Source organism: Neophocaena asiaeorientalis, unplaced genomic scaffold, assembly GCF_003031525.2.
Source record: "Neophocaena asiaeorientalis asiaeorientalis breed wild unplaced genomic scaffold, Neophocaena_asiaeorientalis_V1.1 scaffold589, whole genome shotgun sequence".
NCBI classification, from domain to species: domain Eukaryota; kingdom Metazoa; phylum Chordata; class Mammalia; order Artiodactyla; family Phocoenidae; genus Neophocaena; species Neophocaena asiaeorientalis.
In genome coordinates this window covers 1,301,482-1,324,935 of record NW_020172683.1, presented here as the reverse complement: position 1 = coordinate 1,324,935, position 23,454 = coordinate 1,301,482, and the positions used below count along the sequence as shown (strand labels likewise).

Sequence of the window (23,454 nt, the reverse complement as noted above, 5' to 3'; positions counted from 1 at the left end):
ACCTAAATGCAAAGAGAAAGAACGACAGAGTTCACAACCCAGCATGGCTTGACATATAGCAGTTTTTAAGATGAGCAATAGTAAGAATAATCTTGAAGTGTGACAGGTATGTAGGGAAAGGAGCTCAGGAATTGGAGATTGAGAAGTCAGGGTTCTAGTTACATCTGTGTCACTGACTATATGTGTGACATTTGGGGAAATGGCTCAGTGTTTTGTTTTGTTTTTTTTGCGGTACGCGGGCCTCTCTCACTGTTGTGGCCTCTCCCGCTGCGGAGCACAGGCTCTGGACACGCAGGCTCGGTGGCCATGGCTCACGGGCCCAGCCGCTCCACGGCATGTGGGATCTTCCCAGACCGGGGCACGAACCCGTGTCTCCTGCATCGGCAGGCGGACTCTCAACCACTGTGCCACCAGGGAAGCCCTAGTTTTTAAATTTAATTTTCTAATTTTTAAGTTATGTAGTTTTTCTTTAATTTAGTTAGCTTTTTACCTAGTTTTTTAAATTGATATATTTATTTATATATTAATTTGTATTTCCGTACCAGTTTTTAAATACTCTATTATCCCTAGACAAACAAGGTCACAAGGTGGGAGGGAAGAGTATAGAGTACAGAAAGCTGATCAGTTCCTGATACTGAGCTGGACAGGTATTTAAATAGCAGTAGGAAATGAACTTGCAGACTTACAGTCTGTATTTTCCACAAGACCATATTGAAATTCTTCCCCTGTTTTCAAAGACAAGAAACTTAATGGGATCATTTGGAAATGGGAATATCAGTTAGTTTTGGACTTGTCTGCAGTTTCTTCACACTATAAAGATGTAAAACCAAGACTCTTTTCCTGATTTGTGTCACAGTGTTGAGTAGGAAATGAAAAACGTATGATTTTCATTATCGGGGATGGGGGGCTGTGTTTGCAGCACTCTGATGCTGATGTGGCAGGCGGCTGGTTCTGAGTCAAGTGTGGCTCCACTTGTGCTGAAGACAATCTTGTTGATACTGAAAGGAAAGCCTGGGACAATGGAAGAAAGAATAACGGAAAGAAGACATTTCTCTCTTGCCACTACTAATATGATGCCCGTGGTGGTAAATAATACAATGAGTGTTTCTTTTTCCTGGTGTTGTTTTCTTAGTCGTGAAAATCCCTATCTGCTCGCAGTCTCAGTCATACTTCCTTGACACAATCTGGCTCTCATTCATTCATTCATTCATTCACTCAACACATATTTATTGAGTGCCTACTACATGCCACACCTCAATCATGAAGCTTACATTCTTTTAAGAGACACAGACAATGAACCAAAAAAATGTGTTATGTGTCAGATGATATAAAGCTTAGAAGAGATATAAAGTGGGGTGGGGAAAAGAAAGTGGCAGGGAAGGTTTAGGTAAATTGGTCAGGGCAGGTCTCTCTGCTGCAGTGACATTGAATCAGAGACCTGAATGAGGTGAGGGAGTGATCCTTGCAGATATCTGGGCATGAGAGTTCTATAAAGAGAGAAAGGCAAAAGCCACGTGGTGACGGGAGCTTACCTGGTATATCAGTGAAGCAAGGAGGCCAAAACATCTGGAGAGTACTGAGCAAGGGTGAAGGTGTAGGAGATGGTATCAGAGAGGTAGCCACCAGCCAGATCACACAGACTCTTGATAGGCATGTGAAGGCCAAACCTCATTTGTGTCCATCATTATATATCTCCCAAGCACCCAAATCGCCACTCCTGAGAGTAAATTCAAGTCTTACAGACATATAATAGGGGAAAAACTGGATAATGCTCCACAAATGTGAGGTGGTGAGATGTGTTTCTCTGATAGAGTGGGTATTGTAGTGGTCAGTAGACCAAAAAATTTGTTAGTTGACCTGGCATGCCCCTCCTTAAATATTTCACTGCCCTGGATTGTTGAAGCACTGGGAAGACCTGGGTTACTGGTAAGACTATTCTTCATGACCACATAGGCATGGAGCCTTGGGAGGTATGCCTTCCTTGAGAATCAGCTTGCTTCCTGCTGGTTTGGCAATCAGGCACTGTTGATAGTGATTTGGGAGCCCATGGCCAGAGAATGCTTGGTGCAGTTCCTGCTTCAAAATGGACTGAGTAACTGTTATTGAATGAATGAATACACATGCATGTTTCAGGCTTCCTTCAAGGAATTTGGGGGAGGAGTTGCAGAGTCCCTGCCTTTCCACCCACCTCACCGCTGCTGACTGGGTTTAAAGGGAGATGGTTACATTGACTCCTTTTTCCTTCCCTTATAGGCATCCCAGGCCCTGTGCACATTGCTGCCTATTGGTTCTTACAAGAAAGCAGTGGCCCAGTTTTTCCCTCAGCTCTTGATGGCCCTCATGCTTCAACTCTATTACACTAGCAACCTGAGACTGATGACAGAGGACAGGACTTTGTGAGATACTAGTGGTATAAGAAATGAGCTTCCAGCTGTCAAATATCTCTACTCCTTTGGGTTCATGTGGAACTAAATAATCCCTTGTGCCGTATATTCATTTATTACAGTTTTCTCTCCTCTGCAGGGTAGGATGCTTTTGGAAAAGTAACTATCCTAAGTACCTAGAAGTAAGCTGGGACCTTCCCTGAATGTGTATGCAGTGTATAAAAAAACCACTCCCACAGAACATGGTTTATTCCTGCCACAAAGGGAAGCCACCACGCAGAGAAAGAGTAGGGGGAACAACAGGTCCAAAACCGGACGTGTACTAGCTCTGCCATTTACTCTGATAGTGATCTCTCAGGGTAAATTACGTGTAAGGTAAAAATAACGTGCACAAATGTGCTTTGTGAACTGTAACTTTATTTTGCGGTTGGTGATGTGATGTGTGGGCTTATGACAGCATGCAGTCATTCTGTCCACATAAGGTAAGGTTCGGCTCTTCTCTTTTGCCCAAGAGATTACAGTAAGCTTTCCTGCTCTCCAGGGAAATCAGGACCCAACTTTCTGCTATTTGCCCTCATCTGGTGTGGACTTCTAAGTCAGGCAGGACTCTAAAACACAATCCCATTAAGATATTTAATCCACTCTCTGTCTTTCAAGCAGACAGACACCAAATCATACCAAGTAGATATGAATGTATTCTATTTATTTAAAGCATTCAAAGAAGACAATCAACAGGCACCTTTAGCATGTCTTCACATCACTTAACATCTTTTGCTAACAAGCTTTTCATAAATGAATAAGCTGCTCTATGATTAATCCTAGATTTTACATGCTACAATTTCAGTTTAACCCCGCATCCCATGTCCTGTTAATCAGGGGAGATGAAGAGAATTTAATGGTCTTTTCTTTGAAACAACCCCCTTTCCCAAAACTGGCATCCTGCCCAACGTAGAATGAAAAGGCAAATAATCACTTGTATCTAGTTATGTGAAGGCCACTTGCAGGTGATGACTCTCCTCTTCTTTGGGACCTTAGCTATGCTCAAGATGCACTGAGAGTTCTGCTGAATTGTTCTGGACTGCAACAAGTGGATATTGCTCTAAAGAGAAAGAATTGCTGGAACCAGTTTTCCCAAGCACTGTTTCACCATCATGGAGTCTACCTTGTTGCCAAGTAAGAACAGGGGCATTGAGAAATGTCCTCTCTTTCCCACCTGTTTCATCTTTCTTCAACTAAGCCACTGTGGGAACACAGTCGATAGCCACTTCAACTTCCAAATCTCTCCTAATGATCTGAATTGCCATTTGACTTCTTTTTCACTTATTTGGGGGGGTTTTACTTTTCCTTGCCTTGCTCTCTTACCTAGTGATGTAGACACCAAATTATTCTCCCTCCACAGAACAGATATGGAGAACTAGAGGTGAATCTGCTTTTTCCTTCCTCTGTTGTTAACTGATTCCTCCTCTGCAGGCATCAGACATGTGGTCCCACTTTAAAGAGGTCTGATAAAAACCTGGACCCAATGAGACAAATTTGGGAAAGTATAATAGAAGAGGACTTTTATCCACAGAGTCTGCGTAGAACTCATACTGAGCCTGCAGTTTACCTTGGATTAAGGAATATTCAAGAATATCTTTCTTTTTATCTGGTGATACAAAATATGAGGATAATGTTTCCCTCTTTTCTACCATTAGCATTTGCTGATGCAGAAAGTGTTTTCATCTTCTTTGCTAATTCAGTTCTTTATTCTTCTTTACAGAACTCTCAGTGACTATAACTTTCCACAGTTTCCAGACACCTTGCATTATCTCTATAAGCTCTCAGTGGAAGGTCCTAGAAGGTCAGAAGACAAGGTCATCACAATAATATTCCTCACTGAAGTGAGTTTTATTATGAGACTGTGAACAACCAAGTTCTCATTCCCTTTCCTTATCCAAGCTTAAATCAACTCTCTAATGGTTTGTCTCCCTCTCCGAATATTGATTCTTACCAAAAGTTAAGACAATAACAGATAGCTGAAGCTGAGGGGCGTAAGGCGAAGATAGATTTATGAGAGGGTTGTCCCTTTAGACTGTTTCAGGAGTTGGCCTTTGTATTTTCCTAGGGGGTGCGGATTTGCACAAACTAATTATTTTTGTAGTCCTAGTTCATATTTCTTTACAAGCTTCTTAAAGTATATAGGGATAATTAAGTTTACTAAAGGTGGTAGGTAACATCTAGTGTCTAAACGATACTTCAGACTGTCTAGGGGAAAAAAGGAATGGGCTAAATAACTGGGTAACATGAAGATGTAGAACTATATTACTTTGTATATGAATATTACATCAAATATTGGAATGCCATACCAGAGTTAAGCAAATTGAGGCAGTACTTTTGCTTACAAAAGGCATGTAAAAAGTTCTATAAATTGAAATTATCTGAGTCAAATCTAATTTTCCACAAAAGTAATATATAATAAGTATTGATCTAAGGTACGATGCCAAATATTTCCAAAAGTTTTACATTTCAAACTTCATGTCAAAATAGTTAATAAACTATAAAAGGCATATCCATACAGTATATTATATACTTCTTTTTTTCTTTTTTCTTTTTTTTTTTTTTGCGGTACGCGGGCCTCTCACTGTTGTGGCCTCTCCCGTTGCGGAGTACAGGCTCCGGACGCGCAGGCTCAGCGGCCATGGCTCACGGGCCCAGCCGCTCCGCGGCATGTGGGATCCTCCCAGACCGGGGCACGAACCCGTGTCCCCTGCATCGGCAGGCGGACCCTCAACCCCTGCGCCACCAGGGAAGTCCTACTATATACTTCTAAAGCTTTCACAAGGATACATGAATTAGTTTAACTTAACATTGCAGTAGCAAATCAGTATTTTTCTAACTTGCTTAATCCATTTGAACCTCTCATTATTTTATTATGTGACTCATTATTTTTATTGTACTACCCTTTAAGTATGTACAAACACCAAATAGGTCTAAACATGAGATACAAAATCCCTTCCATAAAATGCTACATTTAAAAGAAATTTACAAACTACATAAGATTTATGTAAGCATCATTAATATACCTAGATGGAAACCTAGTTGCCTCTCTCATCATGAATGTAATGCTTCCTGCTACTGGAGATTGGCATGCCTGTCTTTCCAGGAACTCAGCAATGACCACACTCTCCCACCACTTTCTCTGTTTAGAAATTCTGGGCAATCGTCAAATTTCCAGTTCAACTGTGAGGTCCCTTGGCATTTTGTTGTTCTGAACACACAATCTATGCATTTTACCTTATTTTGGTCTTATCAGCCAGTGATACCTAAGATAGTATTACCAATGCCTATGCCATTTATTTATATATATTTGTTATTTCTAGTTTTCTACTGATATAAATAGCAATCAAGTTCTACTGATATAAATAGTAATCAAGTTTACATCTTTGTGCCTAAATCTTCTTTCTTTTGGTATTTTAGATTATTTTCTTATAATAGATTCCAAGAATCTGAAATAATAACCAAAGGGTATAAACATTCTCAAGGCTAAGGATTTTTAATGCCAAACCGCTATCTGGAAAGCAGTGCCAATCAGAGCTCCCCACACAGCTCATGGGTATGCTTACCCCACGGCACTCTCACCACCAAAAACAAGCTTTCCAATGTGAGAGGCAGATGTGATGTCCTGTGGGGTGATTTGATTTGTACTTATTGTTTAAAATTTTAGAGAGTTTGAACATTTTTAAAATATTATTTATAAATTAAAGTTCCATATTATGAACAACCTGATCTTTCCTTTACCTATTTAACTATTATGATCTTAGTGTCTTTCTCTGTGAATTGTATGCTTCTCTCTTCTCTCTCTCTCTCTCTCTCTCTCTCACACACACACACACACACACACACACACATATACACACCCCACAGATTTGTGAAAGACCAAGTAATACATGAACACTGTGCTTTGTACATCCTTAGTGAGATAAACTGCAAGGACAAAAAAAATCTGTAAAGAAATATTTATTTTTCCTCAGGAGGTTTATTGATGTTATATGTGTTGATATCATAATTTTAAGACTAGTGTATGCATTATATGGTAGAAAACGAATAAGTAAACATATTAATGCTATTAGGCACCGAAGTTTTCCAGGTAAGAGAAAGATGAGGCAACATAAAAGTATAAAAAGTTAACGTAAACTCTGTTATTCCACGTGTAAAAATTTCTTTCATCATATATATAAAACAAAGCATGTATTTCCTATTCCATCTGCTACTTCTCCTTCCCTCTATGGGCACAGAAATATATGTAAAAATATGTGTAAGTATTTAGAGTTTTAGTGTGATTTGTGTTTGTTTTACTGAAAATGTCTTGATTTTTATGACTGAAGCAAGAACAATGCCTGGCCATTACTCTGCCTATGAACTTAATTGTTTTCTTTTAGCTTCTCAATAATTTCTTCAAGGACCCATTCCCAGAAGAATTTTTGGTTCTCTTCAGAAACTGGGTCAATGACTCTGATCCTGCAGTTAGCAAACTGAGCCTTCAGAAAATTGCCAGCATGGCACCGGTTATCAGTGAGGTATGTGTGTGTGTGATCTGTGTCTGCCAGCACCATCGAAGTCATAATCTGAGATTTGGTAGAACTCAGTATCCTTACTGACAAAACATTGATTATTTTTTAGTTTATACATCACCAACACAATATCAAAGCTGAGTGTTTTATCAATAAGGAAACTGGGTTGAATGGAAAGCATGTGTTAAGTCAATTTATTGGCTTTATCACCTTATTTATATTTTTCCCAGAAAATCACTCATTACACTCAGAATTTATCAGCATTGCTCTACATAAACACTCTCGTTACACTCTAAACCACACATACGTTATTTTCCACTCCAACATACACACATGCATACACATTAATTTCCTGTCTCAGAGCACTCGCTCAAGCTTTTTCTTCCTTTATACCACTTTCCTCCTTCACCCATTCACATTTTTCTTATTTTCCAATGATCAGCTCAAGTCGAATTTCACTGGATATTCTGGTCTCTAGCAGCCTCATCCCTTTCAGGGCCACACCAACTATAAGCATTTGCTTATATAATATTTCATATTTATGGCTCTCTACCTATGACTCTTGAACCAACAGCATCAGAGTCTCTTGGAAATTTGTTTAAAATGCACACTGTCGGGCTTCCCTGGTGGCGCAGTGGTTGAGAGTCCACCTGCCGATGCAGGGGACACGGGTTCGTGCCCCGGTCCGGGAAGATCCCATATGCCGTGGAGCGGCTGGGCCCGTGAGCCATGGCCGCTGAGCCTGTGCGTCTGGAGCCTGTGCTCCGCAACGGGAGAGGCCACAACAGTGGGAGGCCCACGTACCGCAAAAAAAAAAAAATGCACACTGTCAGGCCCTATCACAGGCCTATGGAATCAGAAATCCTGGGGGTTGCGCCCACCAATCTATGTTTTCAAAAGTCCTCCAGGTAATTCTAATGCAGGTTGAACTTGAGAACTACTGTCCTGTATCATTTCCCACTAAGTCATGTGATACTTCTTGCCTTCCAGGAAGAGTGTGTCAACGCATACACCTATGTGTTGTAATTCTTTTGTAAATTTCAAAGTAGCCTGCACAATGCTGAGACTGTAGATATTCCATAAATTATTACTGATTTAATAATAAATCCTAGTATATCCATTAAGCATAGTCTCTGAAAGCTTAAAGCCTGTCAGTGGGCACTCATTTTGCATTTACAACAAAACGAGCCATAGTTTATTTGCTTTAGATAAATCATACAAGTCAGTAGGATGTATTGTGAACAGGAAGTTATTTATTGCCTTGTCTAGTCCTCTTACCAATGCGATTAACAATGTAACAAAGTTGTCTAGGAAAGTGGGAGAGAAACAGTGGAGAGGGATCTGTATTGAGGTTTCACGTACTATCTATTGGTAAAGACTCCAGCCAGACACAAGTGTCCTCTGGCTGTTATTTTGGCAAATATTATTTATTTCTTTTACTTCCTTTCTTTCCAGCCTTTCTTTCACTCCTTTTGTGTCTCCTTTTCATGCTTTAATTGCCTGATATTCTGCTTGTCTCTGATCTGCAACTGATGCCCATGACCTAGCTCAGCAGCTCAGGGGCTCTCATGTCCAAACAGGTCATTGTCACCTAGTTTCGAGGTTATACTGCCAGTGGTGTGTTGGTAAATGTTTAAACAAGCAGCTCTGTGAAAATAAGACCAATTTCTCTGGTGTAAATACTCCCACTATGGATGATTTCAATCTATCAAAGGGACATCAGTAGACATGGATTTGGGAGGAGATGCACAGTAGTGCATCATTATTTAATATCCCCACCATACAGATACACTACGTGTAAATAAGCTCAAAGGCATAAAAGAGCAAAATGTAGCAAAAGAACAGGAAGTGATGAGTCTTCAGTATTTATTACCATTGTTTTTATTTATTTCTAAATTTATAAAATTTAATTTTTAATAGTGACTTTTAATGATCAGCTTGCAAAATTTTTGACAATTTGGCAATTGACTCTTGTAAGCTAGCTCCAGCACATCACTGCATGCTGCCCAAACTCAGAGGTGTGTGTACCAAATGCTACCTCAAGTCTCCTTCTAGTTCTTAAATCCCACCATTTTCTTCCTTTTATATATAGATAGAAAATGTCTGCAGCTTATTAATAGCCATCTTGGATGCCTTCCTTTCCCAAGACAAGACTGTTGTAATTCGGGCCTTGATGACCCTTCGAAGACTTTTAGGCAAACTGGACAAGGTGACCTACTCCTCCCTGTGTACCAGAATTGCTTGCAGCTACTGTCCTCTGATGGATCATGTGAGTTACACAGTTAGATATGTGAGATCATTAGGTTTTATCATTAAGCTGAAGCCCCAGGTAAGGCAATGCTATTACATCCCAGAATAAGTCAACAGAAGGCAGTCATTTTGTGCAGAGCTACCTTTTTCTTTCCAGAGATAATAATATTAATCAAGTAAGCTCTATGTTTGTTTGTTTTTAAACTACACTATGAGAACCTGGAAAAGTCTGCCCATAGGAAAAGAGAATCAAAATGTAGCCTCTGTTCTTAGATGAAAGAGGAATTATAGTTTAGTGGCTGTGTTTGTTAACCCTGAATCTGGACTTCCTAGGTTCAAATCCCTGTGCTGCCACTGACTAGCTGTGAAATCTTGAGCAGGTGGTTCAGTCTCTTAGTGCATCATCTGTAAAACAGAGTGAATAGCAGGCACATTATGGGTATTAGAGTTGACATGTGTAATGCCCCAAATGAATATGATATTTTCATAGAAAACTTTAATTAGAAAGTATTTCATCAGAAAGTTGTGCATTTTGAAAATTCTCATTTTTTACGGTAAACGTGTTCCAGAAAAGTTGGATGACAGTAATATAGTATTTTAATAAACAAGAACATTTTGGTATGCTATGGGAAATCTATTTGCTTTTAAAGATTCCTTTGATGAGTGTTTGTGAACCAGAGAATTATTTCATAGTAAATTATCTTGCCAAAATGTGTAACTTTTTAGTTCTGCAGATTTCATTGAAGAAAGGCCCAATATTATTAAATTATAGAAAAAGGAAACAGTGGCAGAAAATATTTTCATAAGGACATAATGATAAGAATAGTAATAATAATAGTGGCTAAAATGTATTGAGCATTTACTATGTACCAGGCACTATTTTAAGGGATTTACATGGACAATTTCACATAATCCTGTAACAAACTCTATTGCTATTATCCAGTTTACATATAAGGAAACTGAGGAAAACTGAAATGAATATTTGGCCAAGTTCACACAGCTAATAAGTAGTTGGCATGTCCACGTAAAGAATTATTTTCAAAATGGAATCATAAACTTTTTTTAAAAACTGAAGGTGATATTATATTTTTAAAAATTAACCTCTTCCTCTGACTTGCAATTTTTCTCTTCTAGAATCTTTATAATCCAATCACCTTCCTATTTGGCATAAGTAAGCCCTTGGAAACCTAATACTATGCCATTATGCAAAGAACTTGCATTGGTATTCACTGGCAATTCTGCAAAGTCCTCCAGCATTTGAAGACATCATGGTCATATTACCCTAAGTATTATTATAGAAATCATCTCCAAGTTATATAGATTTTTACATGTTATAATTTTAGGATGTTATTAAATACTATCTTCCTAAATTTAAGAAACTCACTTTTCACAGGGGATTTTCTTTAAGGTAATCTGAATTTTGGTAAGCAAGTCTTATTTTAAAATCAAAAGACAAGCTTAGACCCAAAGTGAATCTTCTTAGACCCTTAGACTTCTCAGACCCAAAGTGAACCTTTTCTAAAAATAAATGATAATAATTATATATATACGGGCTTCCCTGGTGGCGCAGTGGTTGAGAGTCTGCCTGCCAATGCAGGGGACAAGGGTTCGTGCCCCAGTCTGGGAAGATCCCACATGCCACGGAGTGGCTGGGCCCGTGAGCCATGGCCGCTGGGTCTGTGCATCCGGAGCCTATGCTCTGCAACAGGAGAGGCCACAGCAGTGAGAGGCCCGCATATCGAAAAAAAAAAAAAATTATATATATACATATAGACACATCATATATAGTATATATACGTATAAATATATATATACTATATAGTGTATATAAGTATACATAGTATATATAGTATATAGTGTGTGTTCATATATATAAATATCCTCAAATGAGGTCTTTTCTGTGTGCATATTTCAGAGTAATGGAGGCATTCGGAGTATGGCCATTCGACACTTTGGTGAGTTACTCAGGGACATGAGTCAGTACACATGGATGCTGAATGATGTGGTTTTCAGAGGCTTGGTGCCTCTGATGCTGTTCCTGGAAGATACAGAGGCAAGAGTAGTTAAAGTAAGTCCTGTGATTTTGTTTTTCTTAGTTTTGCTGAGAATCGCAGTGCTTTATGTAACATCAGATGAATAGATTTTTACTGACCTTTTTCTACTTCACAGGCATGTAAATATACATTAGAAATCTGTGCCTCAGAATTAAAATGGCCAACATCATACTTGCTCAAGGATGAACATTGCAGTTTTGAGCTGGTAGTGCTCAACATCTGTAACAATCTTGTAAGTGACCCCTCAGGGTTTACTACCACAAGAGTTATAGAAGGAACTTTAAAGGATATCCAAAGTGATGAAAAGCATGATGAGCAAGGAATATAAAGAAAAGATAAATGAACAATTATAGCTAGAACTTGAGACAAGAGAAAATTAAAAATTTCCACTCTCTTTTCCTCAACATTTTCCATCTATCGTTTCTTCCTCCAACCTACCTACTTTGAGCAGTGTAAAGGTAGGAACAACATTTCAGATCACCAGAAGAAAAGCTGGAATTTCTTTTCCATGGCTGAATGAGCCGGTTCTCTGAAAACCAGCATAAACTGCAATGATAGACAAATGGGGATGGAAGGATGTTAAGCAAAAGTTGGAAACCCAAAGTTTGGATATCATGTAATAAGCTGAATAATACCTGCAAACAAAAGAATAACGTTCATACACAGAAACCCCCAAGTTTTAAACTGGCCCTGATTTGGTATAAGCAACCAAGTTCTTTTCCCTGAAAGCCTCTCTAGAGAGAGCAAATGTGCTCTTTCAATAAGTGAGAGAATGTTTTTTCCTTTTTTATTCTCAGCTTATTTCTCATCAGAAATATATTATAGATTTGATATCTGATACCTTAGGATTCCTGAGGAGTTCCAGAACATATCTGAGAAGAGGATCAGTTATTTTAATAGGTAAGTAAAATTCAATTCTAATTTCCTAATTTGTCTTAAAAGGTAAAGAATGGGGTAAGCAGCTAGAAATTTTCCTTGAAAAAATTATAAATTTTCTTTCTTTATGATAGACAGTACTTTTCATGGTGATATCTAAGATGAACAGAAGTTAAAATATATCATGAGTATAGAGTTCTACTTTATAACACACAGTGGGTATAGCTGTGTGATTAAATTATCATACAAAGTACATTCAACAGGATGAATTTCAAAATTTTAGATGGTGGCAAACCACTACAGTTTTCCTTCACTGCTTAAAAATCACCCCCCAAAGAATAAGAATAATGTATTTTTTAAATGTCATCTTCAACAAAACATGAACATCTATAACCACAGACTACAACAGATGAGGAAGAGCTACCAAATCCAATAAAGTTTGAAGAAGAATATGTAAAGTTGTGGGAGTGCAGGAAGATTCTAAAAGAAAACAACTGTAATTTTTGACCTTGGACAAACCTGACCAATCAGTTTTTTCCCCCTAGATTCTCGCCATGAAGATCAAAACTAATAATCCTTTATTTGGAATGATAGGAACTGAATTCCCAACTTGGTAGTGGGATATTCCCTTGACCCCATTTGGCATCCTCGAATAGCTGGGGCCCCAAGGAATGAGGAAATACTTAGTCACATTATACTTGTACAGAAAAGTCTGTCATTAGTCAGGGTAGAAGACAAGTTGTATTATGATCAGCACTACAGTTCATGATCTGTGTTGATCAGAGTGGAGTAGAGGAACACACACACACAGAGAACCCTGTATTATAAGAACTTTGTTTCAAACCATAAAGAATTCATGCTATTCTGAATTCTACACTGGAAATTTCCACAAACTTTCCACAAAGAAGAAAATCAAATTTTAGAAAATGTTTCTACAGAGTAGTTGAAAATCATGGTAAATATATTCATGAATCCAAAACTTTTTAAAATAAAGATATAAGCACACAGGGAATATATAATGGGATAACGGGAATACATGAAGAGTAAGCTTTGCATTTCTCTAGTAATTAGTGATGTTGAGCATATTTTCATGTGTGTGCTTTTTGGCCATCTGTATGTCTTCTTTGGTGAAATGTCTATTTAGATCTTCTGCCCATTTTTTGATTGGGTTGTTTGTTTTTTTGATATTGATCTTCATGAGCTGTTTGTATATTTTGGAGATTACTCCCTTGTTGGTTGTTTCCTCTGCAAATATTTTCTCGCATTCTGAGGGTTGTCTTTTTGCTTTATGGTTTCCTTTGCTCTGCAAAAGCTTTTAAGTTTAATTAGACCCCATTTGTTTATTTTTGTTTTATTTTCATCACTCTAGGAGGAGATTTGCTGTATACCTAAAACTAACACAACATTGTAAATCAACTATAATCCAATAAATTTTTTTAAAAAAAATAGACAATGGAAGGCGAACATCAGGAGATCCAGATACTAAAGTTATCTGACATAGATGTGAGACATATGTTTTTAAAACTGATTAATATGTTCAAGAAAATAAATGGCAAAACAGAGAATTTCAAAAAGTAAAAGAAGCTTTCAAAGCATGATGGAAAGTGTAAGAAAAAATACATAACCATTGCAAAAAACTACATTGCAGCCAATGGAAGAGCAAATATATATTGTAGATAACCCAGTAAGGAACAAGGAGTAAAGGGTTGAAGAATGTTAGCAAAATAAAATATAAACCAACAAGAAACAGTTTGAAAAATTAGGGAGCAATGATAGATATAGAAGATAGATGAAAGAAATGCAAGTATGCATAGATAATATCCACAAAGAAAAATGAACAATTAGACAGAAAAAAAGTATTCAAAGATAGAATTTAAGAACTAAAAAAAATTTGATTAAATATATTGATGGTATAAATTGTTCAAGAAATATTTTATACAGAATGAAACATTAAGACATTTCCTAACAAAGTTATGGAACTTCAGAGTTAAAGAATTCGTTGTGCAGTTGAGCAAAAAAAAAGTCACCTATATGTTACAAAATAAATAAATGTGGCATTAGATTTCTCCACTTCAGTATTCAACTCTAAAATGTAGTAGAATAGAGCCTATAAATCGTAAGTAGAAAAAAATTATGACTGAAGAATTTTATACTCATCAAAATTATATCCAACTATAAAAATAATAAGAAAACATTTCTAAAACATAAAAACTCAGCATAAGTTCATTACCATGAATCCTTCTTGAAGAAATCATTGATGGATGGAATTCAGCCAACTAAAGAAGGAATGGATAAACTATCACATAAGGACATACAGTATCTACTTAACTGTAGGACTTCCAGCTCCCAATCCATTCTTCACTATGTTTTACATTTCTCTATGCCTCAAAAACTGACCTCTATGGTCTACTTGCTTTCAGGTTGGTATAGCATTTAATGTCCATTAATGCATTTAATGTTACAGGAGTATGCTTAATATTCATCAGTAATAATTGTAACAGTGTTAGTCACAAATTATCCCATCTAGAATCCCCAGAGCCCCTACTGAGAAATACTGATCAATAAGTTCAATCCAGTTATAATAAAAAACACCAACAGATAATTTCATAGATCTTGACAAGTTGATTCTAAATGTATGTGGAAGAACAAAAGACCAACATAAGAAGATATAACTCACCAATTTTAGACAATCCGTTACTCACTCAAGGAAAGACAAGACCTGTGAAACTGTAATAGAAAGCCTAGAAACAGATCCACACATATACAAACACCTAATATAAAGATCAGAACTGGTAGTATATATCAGATCAGAAATGATGGGCTGTCTAATAAAAGGTGCTAGGACAATGGGAATACACACACACACACACACACACACACACACACAAATTCCTACCTGACACCCTACACAAAAATCAATTCTAGGTGTATGAATTCATGTATTGAATAGATGGAAGGAAGGAAGATCTAAAAAGAAACTTTAAAATGTATGCAGTATTTCTATGAAGAAAACCTGCAAACATTACTGAAAGACACAAAAAAATTTTAAATAAATTGAAAGGTACAAACCATATTTTAGGAAAGAATCAAAATTGTAAATGTGCCAGTCCTTTCCTAAATTAATCTATACATGGAATAAGATGCCCATTGAAATATCAATAGGGCTTTTTTTTTCAAAATTGACATCCTAATTTTAAAATTAATATAGAAAAGTTACCATGCAAGAATATCCAGGAAGTTCTAACCAAAAAAGAATGAAAGAGGACTAGCCTTATCAGATATTAATATAGCTACAGTAATTAAAATCACATGGAATGAATAGATAGACAAATGGAACAAAATACCATCTAGAAATAACTGCCAAAACATGCAATATTTTACAGTGAATCACTGGCTTTAACTAATAGTGATGAAAATATGGAATATTCCTTAAATGGTTTGGGGACACATGGTGAGCCATCTGGAATTTTTTAAATTATTTTATTCCTATCCCACTCTTTACATTAAATAAATTCCAGATGGTCAAAGGCTCAAATGCTAAAAATAAAACCATAATAATAAATAAGATTAGATAAAATAGTGTAGAAGAATTTGCTTTATAATCATGGGGTAGGTAAGATCATTCTAAGTAAAAGTAAAAATCATAAAAGATTGACAAACTATGTAAAAACAAATATTTTTGCAAGGCAAAACCACTATAAACAAAGTCAAAAGCCAAATTGTAATAAAATATTTATGGCACTTATCACATATAAAGGGTGCATGAATTCTTACTGTCTAAAGAATCCTTACAAATCTGTAAGAAAAGCCAAACAACCCACTAGGAAAATGGACAAAGTACATGAAGAAAATTACTTGGCTCATATACATAAAATTTTCACAGCCTCATCCAAAAAGTGATGCAAATTGAATTGATAAAGTGCTTCCATCCATCAAACTGACAAAGAACAAAAATGATTATACTACATAGTTTTGTCCAGGTTGCAGGAAGTAGGCAATCACTTATATTACTGGTCAGAGTGTAAATTACTACAATCTCAGAACAGTTTGGTAATTTCCATCCAAATGTGAAATGTATATTCTTTTGACTTAATAATCTCTTCTCAAGAGAATTTATCCTCTGATATAGTCACATATGAGAAGTGATGTGTGCATGTAGATATTCATTGCATCATTGGCTTTATAATACCATCATCCTTAGCATGTGACTTGTATCCTTATTTGTGTTTTCTGATTACCCTCAGCTTTTTCACAGTGTTACACCAAGGAGAAAGAAAAACGTAAAGAGCAAAAGGTGTCTCTGGGTCAACCTAATTTTACAAAGCTTTCTTCAAAATCCCAACCAGTGATTCATCTTATACCTCCCAATGACCAGAACTGTCACAATGCCACCATCATTTGCAAGAGCTGCTTGGCACTTTTTTTATTGGGCAAGAAGGGGACAATGATATTAGATTGACAGCTAGCAGTGTGTCACAATTGCCAAATTTAAAATTTAAGAGTTTTCGCATAACTATCTGTATTTCCAATTATTTGATAGGGGGAGGAGATAAGGCTACACTGAACCTGCATTTCTGCCTGGTAGCAACTGAGCAGAGCTGACTGCTTGTGGTTGGAGCTTGTAGTTTCTGTCTCCACGCTCCCCACCACTAACTGTATTCTTCCACGTGCACCTTGTTGGCATTGTGGTTAGTCTGCCGTGTTTCAAAACTTTCAAAACATCAAATTCTATTTGAAAGTTCATTTGTAACTTTCAAAAACACCATTTCAGTAGAGTCATTTAATTTTCAGTTGTTTTTGCCTAATTTTACCACCTGTTTTGCTCCTTTGGTGGTAATGTTGTATTTCTGAAGTTCCTACAGTATAAGAAAGACCCAAATATAATTACGGCTTAAACAAAATAGTAGCTTATTTCTCTCTCATTTAACAATCCAAGTATACGTAGACTAGTGTCAGCTCTTCTGTTGCTCTAGTATTCTCATCACACAGTTTCCTACTCCTGCAACCACTTCTACATACCAGTCAATTGGAAAGGGGAAAATATCAAGAGGTCACAGGCATCTCTTTAAAGAGCAACTGTAACTTCTGCTAAATGATCATTAGCCCGGAACACAGATGTGGCCATACCTAGCTGCAAAGAAGTCTTAAAAGTCTAGTCATCTGCTAGATGGCCACGTGTCCAGCTAAAAATTGGTAGTTTTAGTAAGAGAACTAAAGATAAAGAAGTAATTTGACAACAGGGGAAATTAGTACTCTCTAGCATAAGAAATTTTCATTCATTATTTGTACCCGCCATCTAATTCTGAAAGGAATTGCATTGATTTACAAACTTAAGCAAAAGTATGCCAATTAAGGATACCTCCACAACACAGGGCTTTGTTTTTTAAAATTTTTTTTTAATTTTTTTTTTTTTTTTTTTTTTGTACGCGGGCCTCTCACTGTTGTGGCCTCTCCCGTTGCGGAGCACAGGCTCCGACGCGCAGGCTCAGCAGCCATGGCTCACGGGCCCAGCCACTCTGTGGCATGTGGGATCTTCCCGGACCGGGGCACGAACCCGTGTCCCCTGCATCGGCAGGCAGACTCTCAACCACTGCGCCACCAGGGAAGCCCTATTCTTAAATTTTTAAGTCCATGTTCCACCTGTCAATAAGAATATCTTGAGCTTTACTATCTGTAAATTGTATTATGAAAATAATGTATTATTGTGATTTCTGTGGTCACTATTTTGACTGAAGCAGAGGCAGTGTGAAATATTGGTGAGAGTAGATACGTTTCCATTGAAATCTCAGAATGAACACCCACTAGCCGTGTGACCTTCACCAAGTTACTTAATCTCTATGAACTTTTATTTTATCACACGGAAAATGAGGATAATAAGAACAGCAATAAAAATATTTCTTAAATCTATCTGAAAACATGTAAGAGCTTTTATAAAGGCAGTGAAGAGAAAGTAGAAAAACCAAAAGAAGTAGGCCTGAGATTTGGGGATTATTTTCCTTTATAAATTTTCTTTTATAAATTTATAGATCAATTCTAAATGCAAAAAGGGTATTTGGGAGGCTGATAAACTGTGCAGAAATTTTAGCTGTCTCACTGAGCTGGAGGAATAAAACTTGGAGTGGACTGACAATGAGGAGGAACCCTGGTAAATACCCCCAAGTTTTCAGCTGGGATCCCTGATGTCTCTACCCTAAGAGTGAGAGTAAACTAAAAATAGGCCAGCTCTTAAAATTACTGAACCTTTGAATATCTAACTCCCTGGTTGGATTAAGGGGATATACCTCTAGCCTAACTGCCTGCCAAAAAAGCAAAAATAAATCCTCTCTGGAAGAAGATAAATTGCCCAGAGCCTAAAAGTATCTACACAAAATTGTATACACAATAGCTGAGATTTAATCAAAAATAACCAGAGGTTTAGATTTTTTTAATTACAAGGAAAAAAAATAGAAACAATCTAGTATATGCAATTATTGAAATTTATCAGATAGGAACTTTAAAATAAATATGATTAGTATGTTCAAAAGATTAAATAATGAGATGGAATGCAGAACTCAATGGGTAAAATTAGCAGCAGACTAGAAAGAACTGAAAAGAGATAAAGAGAATTAGAAATGTCAGAATAAAATATTCACCCTCAAGATCAAAGCTCAAAGAGTTAAAAATGGAAAATATGAACAGAGCATAATAATATGAGATATGGTTATAAGGTCTAACATATGCATTCCATAAGCATAGTGGGGAAAGAATGAGACAAAATAAATAGTTGAGGAGATAATGACCAAAAATTTTCCAAAACTAAAACAAGGTAATAACAAGAAATAAAATGTATAAGTCTGGAAAAAAGAAAATAGAACTTCCAAAATTTGCAGATAAATAATTGAGTATTTAGAACACTGGAAAGAATTCAGAAAAACTATTGGAATTAAATAAATTTAGCAAGTTTTCTATATCAATATACAAAGATCAATTGGGTTTCTACACACTATCAATAAACAACTAGAAAATCGATTTTTTGATGCCTAATGCATTGTACCAAAATTCATCAAATACCTCAAAATAAAACTAAGGAAAGATGTACAAGACTGATACACAAAAAAACTAGAAAATGTTGAGAAGTTTTTAAGAAGACTTAAATAGAGTGATATATCATGTTTATGGATTAAAGAATTAAGTATTGTAACAATGTCAACTCTCCCCAGACTGTTCAGTATATTCAATACAACCCCAAACAAAATTTCACCAGAGGTTTTAGGTGTGTGTGTGTGTGTGTGTGTGTGTGTGTGTGTGTGTGTGAAATTTGAGAAGTTGATTCTAATTTTTACATGAAAATTTAAAGATTTGAGAATAGCCAAGATAATCTGAAGAAGAATCACAAAGTTGAAGAACTTATACTACTGGATATCAAGACCCATTTTACATTAAGGTACTATGGAAGTGGCACAATGTTAAGAATGGAGTCAAGACACTGACCCCTGCACAATTCACGATATAAATGACCCTGCAAAGCATTAGGGAAAGGACTTTGTTTTTTTTCTCTTAATGGTGCTCGATTAATTTCATAGGTAAGTAATCTCAACCCCTATTTTATGCCATATAATTCCAGTTGGGCTTGCAATCCAAAAATGTGAAAAGGTAAAACAATAAAATTTCCAGAAGTAAATATGGGAGAATATCTTTATGACCTTCAGACAGCAAAGATTCCCTATCAGGACTCCAAAATTCACTAACCATAAATTGGACTACATTAAAATTAGGGACTTCTGTTCATCAAAAAAAAAAACCAAAAAAACAATACAAATGGAAAAGTTTAGCCCTGGGGTAGGAGAAGATATTTGTAATGGGTGTAATATCCTAAGAGATTAGTATCCAGAATATAAAATGCCTAAGAATAAATAATTTAAAAACACCTCAATAACAAGTGACTTACTAGAACAGACATTTCACTAAAGAAATATCCAGGGCTTCCCTGGTAGCTCTGTGATTGAGAGTCCGCCTGCCGATGCAGGGGACACGGATTCGTGCCCCGGTCTGGGAATATCCTGCATGCCGCGGAGCGGCTGGGCCCGTGAGCCATGGCCGCTGAGCCTGCACGTCCAGAGCCTGTGCTCCACAATGGGAGAGGCCACAACAGTGACAGGCCCACGTACTGCAAAAAAGAAGAAATATCCAAGTGGCCAATAAATATACAAAAATAATACCACCAAACCCATGAGACTGACTGAAAGCTAAAAGACTAACAATTTCAAGTGTTAGAGAGGATGTACAGCAATGGAAATGTAAGAGTGAAAATTGGTACAACCACCTTGGAAACTGTTCTGCAGTAATGATTAAAGGTGAACATAAGCACATCCATTAGCCAATAAGTCCACTCCTAGCTATGTACCAAACAGCAATGCACACAAATCTACGCAAAAATTCACGTACAAGAATGCCCACAATAACCTCATTATTCATAATAGCCCAAAATTGGAAACAACACATTGTCCATCATAAGCAGGATGGCTAAAAAGTGCTGCATTAATAAGATGGAATATCATATAAAAGCATTCTGCAAATTCTTTCTGTAAAGAACCAGATAGTAAATCTTTCAGGCTTTGAGTACCATATGGTCTCTGTCGCAACGATGCAACCCTGCTGTTGGAGGGTGAAAGCAGCCGTAGATAATCCATAAGCAAATGAGCCAATAAGCATGGCTGTGTTTCAAGAGAACTTTGCCAACCTCTGTCATGTAGCAATGGAAATGAATGACCTATTGCTATGTTTAAAAACATGGATGAATCATACAATATAACGTTGAGCAAAAGAATGTATTCTGAAAGGTGAAGGAGGAGGCTACAAAGGGCATGAGGAAAATAGTAATATTCTATTTAATGACCTAGGTGGTAGCTAGACGTATTCACTATGTGGTCATTTATTGAGCTGTACAATTATGATTTCTGCACATTTATAAACACATGTATATCTCAATAAAGAATTTTATTAATTATTTGAAAGCACTAAAAGATGATTCAAGGATAATCTAGAGATGCTTTGCTTTGAAGAAAGCAATGAAGGTAGCCAGATAATATCAGATGATGTATTTTCATAACGTATTTTGGAGTAACTTTAATTTTACTTTGTGCATAGGGTACTTGGCAAAATTGGGTGGCCATTTACTGCTCAGAGATGAAATTCAAGTCATGTTTGAGGGTAAGTGTTGAAGTTATAATGAAATCTTTATGTATAGGCCTAAATAACTTCACTGTTTGTGATTCAGTTTATATCTGAGCTCTATAGTGATGCCAGGGATGGGAAGAGGGTGGTAGACGTAGCTAGGCAGTTAAGGGGAAATCAGTGGAAGGAATGGGCTAAGGGACATCTTCTTTATTTTTTATTCTTCCTCTCTCTGTTTCAATCTCTCCATCTGTCCCTCTCATTAGTTGAGACCTAACTATTATCCTAGAGTCCTTAGGATACAGAGAGTTAAGAATTCATTCACTCATTAATCCATTCAACAAACATTTTTCCAGCATCTACTATGTGACAGGACTATTCTATCTGCAGGATATACAGCAGCAGACAAAGCAAAGTCCCTTCCCTCAGAGGATTTACATTTTAGTGGAGAGCAATGTACACTTGCACCAGAAGAAATTAAAGAAGGGTAATGTTTATCCTTTCAAAATGTTTGGATCTTCAGCATCTCTCTCTTAGCCTCTGCCTATTTCCCCTTCAGGATCAGAATTACAAACAGGGGAGGCAGAAAATAAGGTGGCTGCCTTCCTTCCCTTTTTTGGTAATAGACTTTATATTTTAGAGCAATTTTAGATTAATAGAAATATTGAGTGGAAGATACAGAGGTTTCCTGTATACCTCCTGCCCCCACACATGCAGAGCCTCCCCCAATTACCAACATCCCCCAGCAGAGTGGTACCTTTGTTACAGTTGATGAATCTACATTGACACATCATTATCTTCCTTTTTTATCCATTCATATTTATTGACTGCTGGCTAAATACTAAGCACTCCCTCCATGTCACTCAGAATATTTTTCTTCTTTCGCTCTTCCTCCTCCTTCTGTTCCTTCTACTTTTTCTCTCTTTTCTAAATCTGTCCTTTTTTCCTTCTCTATTTCTTTTTATTAAGAAAGAAAATAATAACTTCCCGCAAGCTCAACATATGAATATAATGATATTAGCATTTTGGTATATATCTTATTGCAGATATTTTTAAAGAATATAAACTATTACCTATTTATTTTTAAAACTATCATAACTGTTTTATAACTTTTTCACTTACTCATGTGTCAGAAACATCTTTTCATGCCAAGAAATATGGGTCTACATCATCATGTTAATATGTATGTGCTACTTCACTTTATGATATCTCTAATTTTTAAGCACTTTCATATTGATGAACATTTAGACTGATTCCACTTTTTTCATTATTATGAGCAATATTGAACCTCTTCATGAATATATGTTTATGCTGTCTACCAGAATGCTCAGCACATAACAGGCACTCAGTAAACACTTAGTGACTATTTCCTTTTTTCTTTTAATGAGGTCTGGTGAGGATAGAGCATAAAAAACTTCCTGGACGCTATTTGTCAAAGTAACAAAAATTGGGGGAGGGGGGCTTTTGTGAAAGGTGGTGAGGCTATTTAGGGTTAGAGCTTCTCAGACTATGAGAGTGATGCCTTGAATTAATGGCCTTTCTGCTGTTACAGCTATTGACCAAGTGCTTCGGGATGAAGATCCTGTGATCAGGGAGTTTGCAGAAATAACAAACAAAATTTTTATGGAAATAGCCCATAGATTGACCTCCTCAAATATTAAACAAAGCTTCCAAAGACTGTTTAACTTAATCTACATCAAAAAATTGAAGCCTCTTTATAATTATAACCTTCCCAAGGACCTGACAGGCAGTCCTATGGGGATTAAAGAAACCAAGAATGATAAGCCATTACAGACAATAATTATGAAGACGTATTGGTAAAGAACGAAGATGTATCGGTAAAGAATGCAAGGCTCACGAGTGCCTTGGAGCACACCTCCGAAGAGGAATGATTTTCCTTTCCCTCTTGATAACTTGAGTCCGTTTGTAGATGCTTTTCAGAAGGACACTAGGAGCCTTTACTGTCTCTTCTTGATTCTCTACTCAAATATAGAAATGTGTTGCCTCTCTGTCTGACAGTGATTAGAAGACTTACTTCATCAAAGCAACTAACAAAATTGAAAAAACATATAAGCAAAGTGTTTGATGAGAAGCTCTTGGAGCTTGAATTAATCAATACATAGCTACTGAACATCTTCTAAGTGCCAGACACTATGCTAGATAGTGAGGATATCTGGATGATGTAAA

At 36.8% G+C, this 23,454-nt stretch overlaps 1 protein-coding gene across 1 annotated transcript in view; it reads left to right on the top strand.

Annotated features, from left to right (window-relative positions):
- MROH9 (maestro heat like repeat family member 9) overlaps positions 1-23,088 on the top strand; it is a 119,797-nt gene extending 96,709 nt beyond the window's left edge. The window contains exons 10-20 of the mRNA XM_024739842.1: positions 920-1,085; positions 2,254-2,396; positions 3,420-3,557; positions 4,144-4,264; positions 6,803-6,940; positions 9,027-9,203; positions 11,100-11,252; positions 11,354-11,470; positions 12,036-12,138; positions 21,241-21,303; positions 22,820-23,088. Of these exons, the coding sequence (XP_024595610.1) occupies positions 920-1,085; positions 2,254-2,396; positions 3,420-3,557; positions 4,144-4,264; positions 6,803-6,940; positions 9,027-9,203; positions 11,100-11,252; positions 11,354-11,470; positions 12,036-12,138; positions 21,241-21,303; positions 22,820-23,088 (1,588 nt within the window). The remainder of the gene's footprint in view (positions 1-919; positions 1,086-2,253; positions 2,397-3,419; positions 3,558-4,143; positions 4,265-6,802; positions 6,941-9,026; positions 9,204-11,099; positions 11,253-11,353; positions 11,471-12,035; positions 12,139-21,240; positions 21,304-22,819) is intronic.
- The last annotated feature ends 366 nt before the right edge of the window (positions 23,089-23,454 follow it).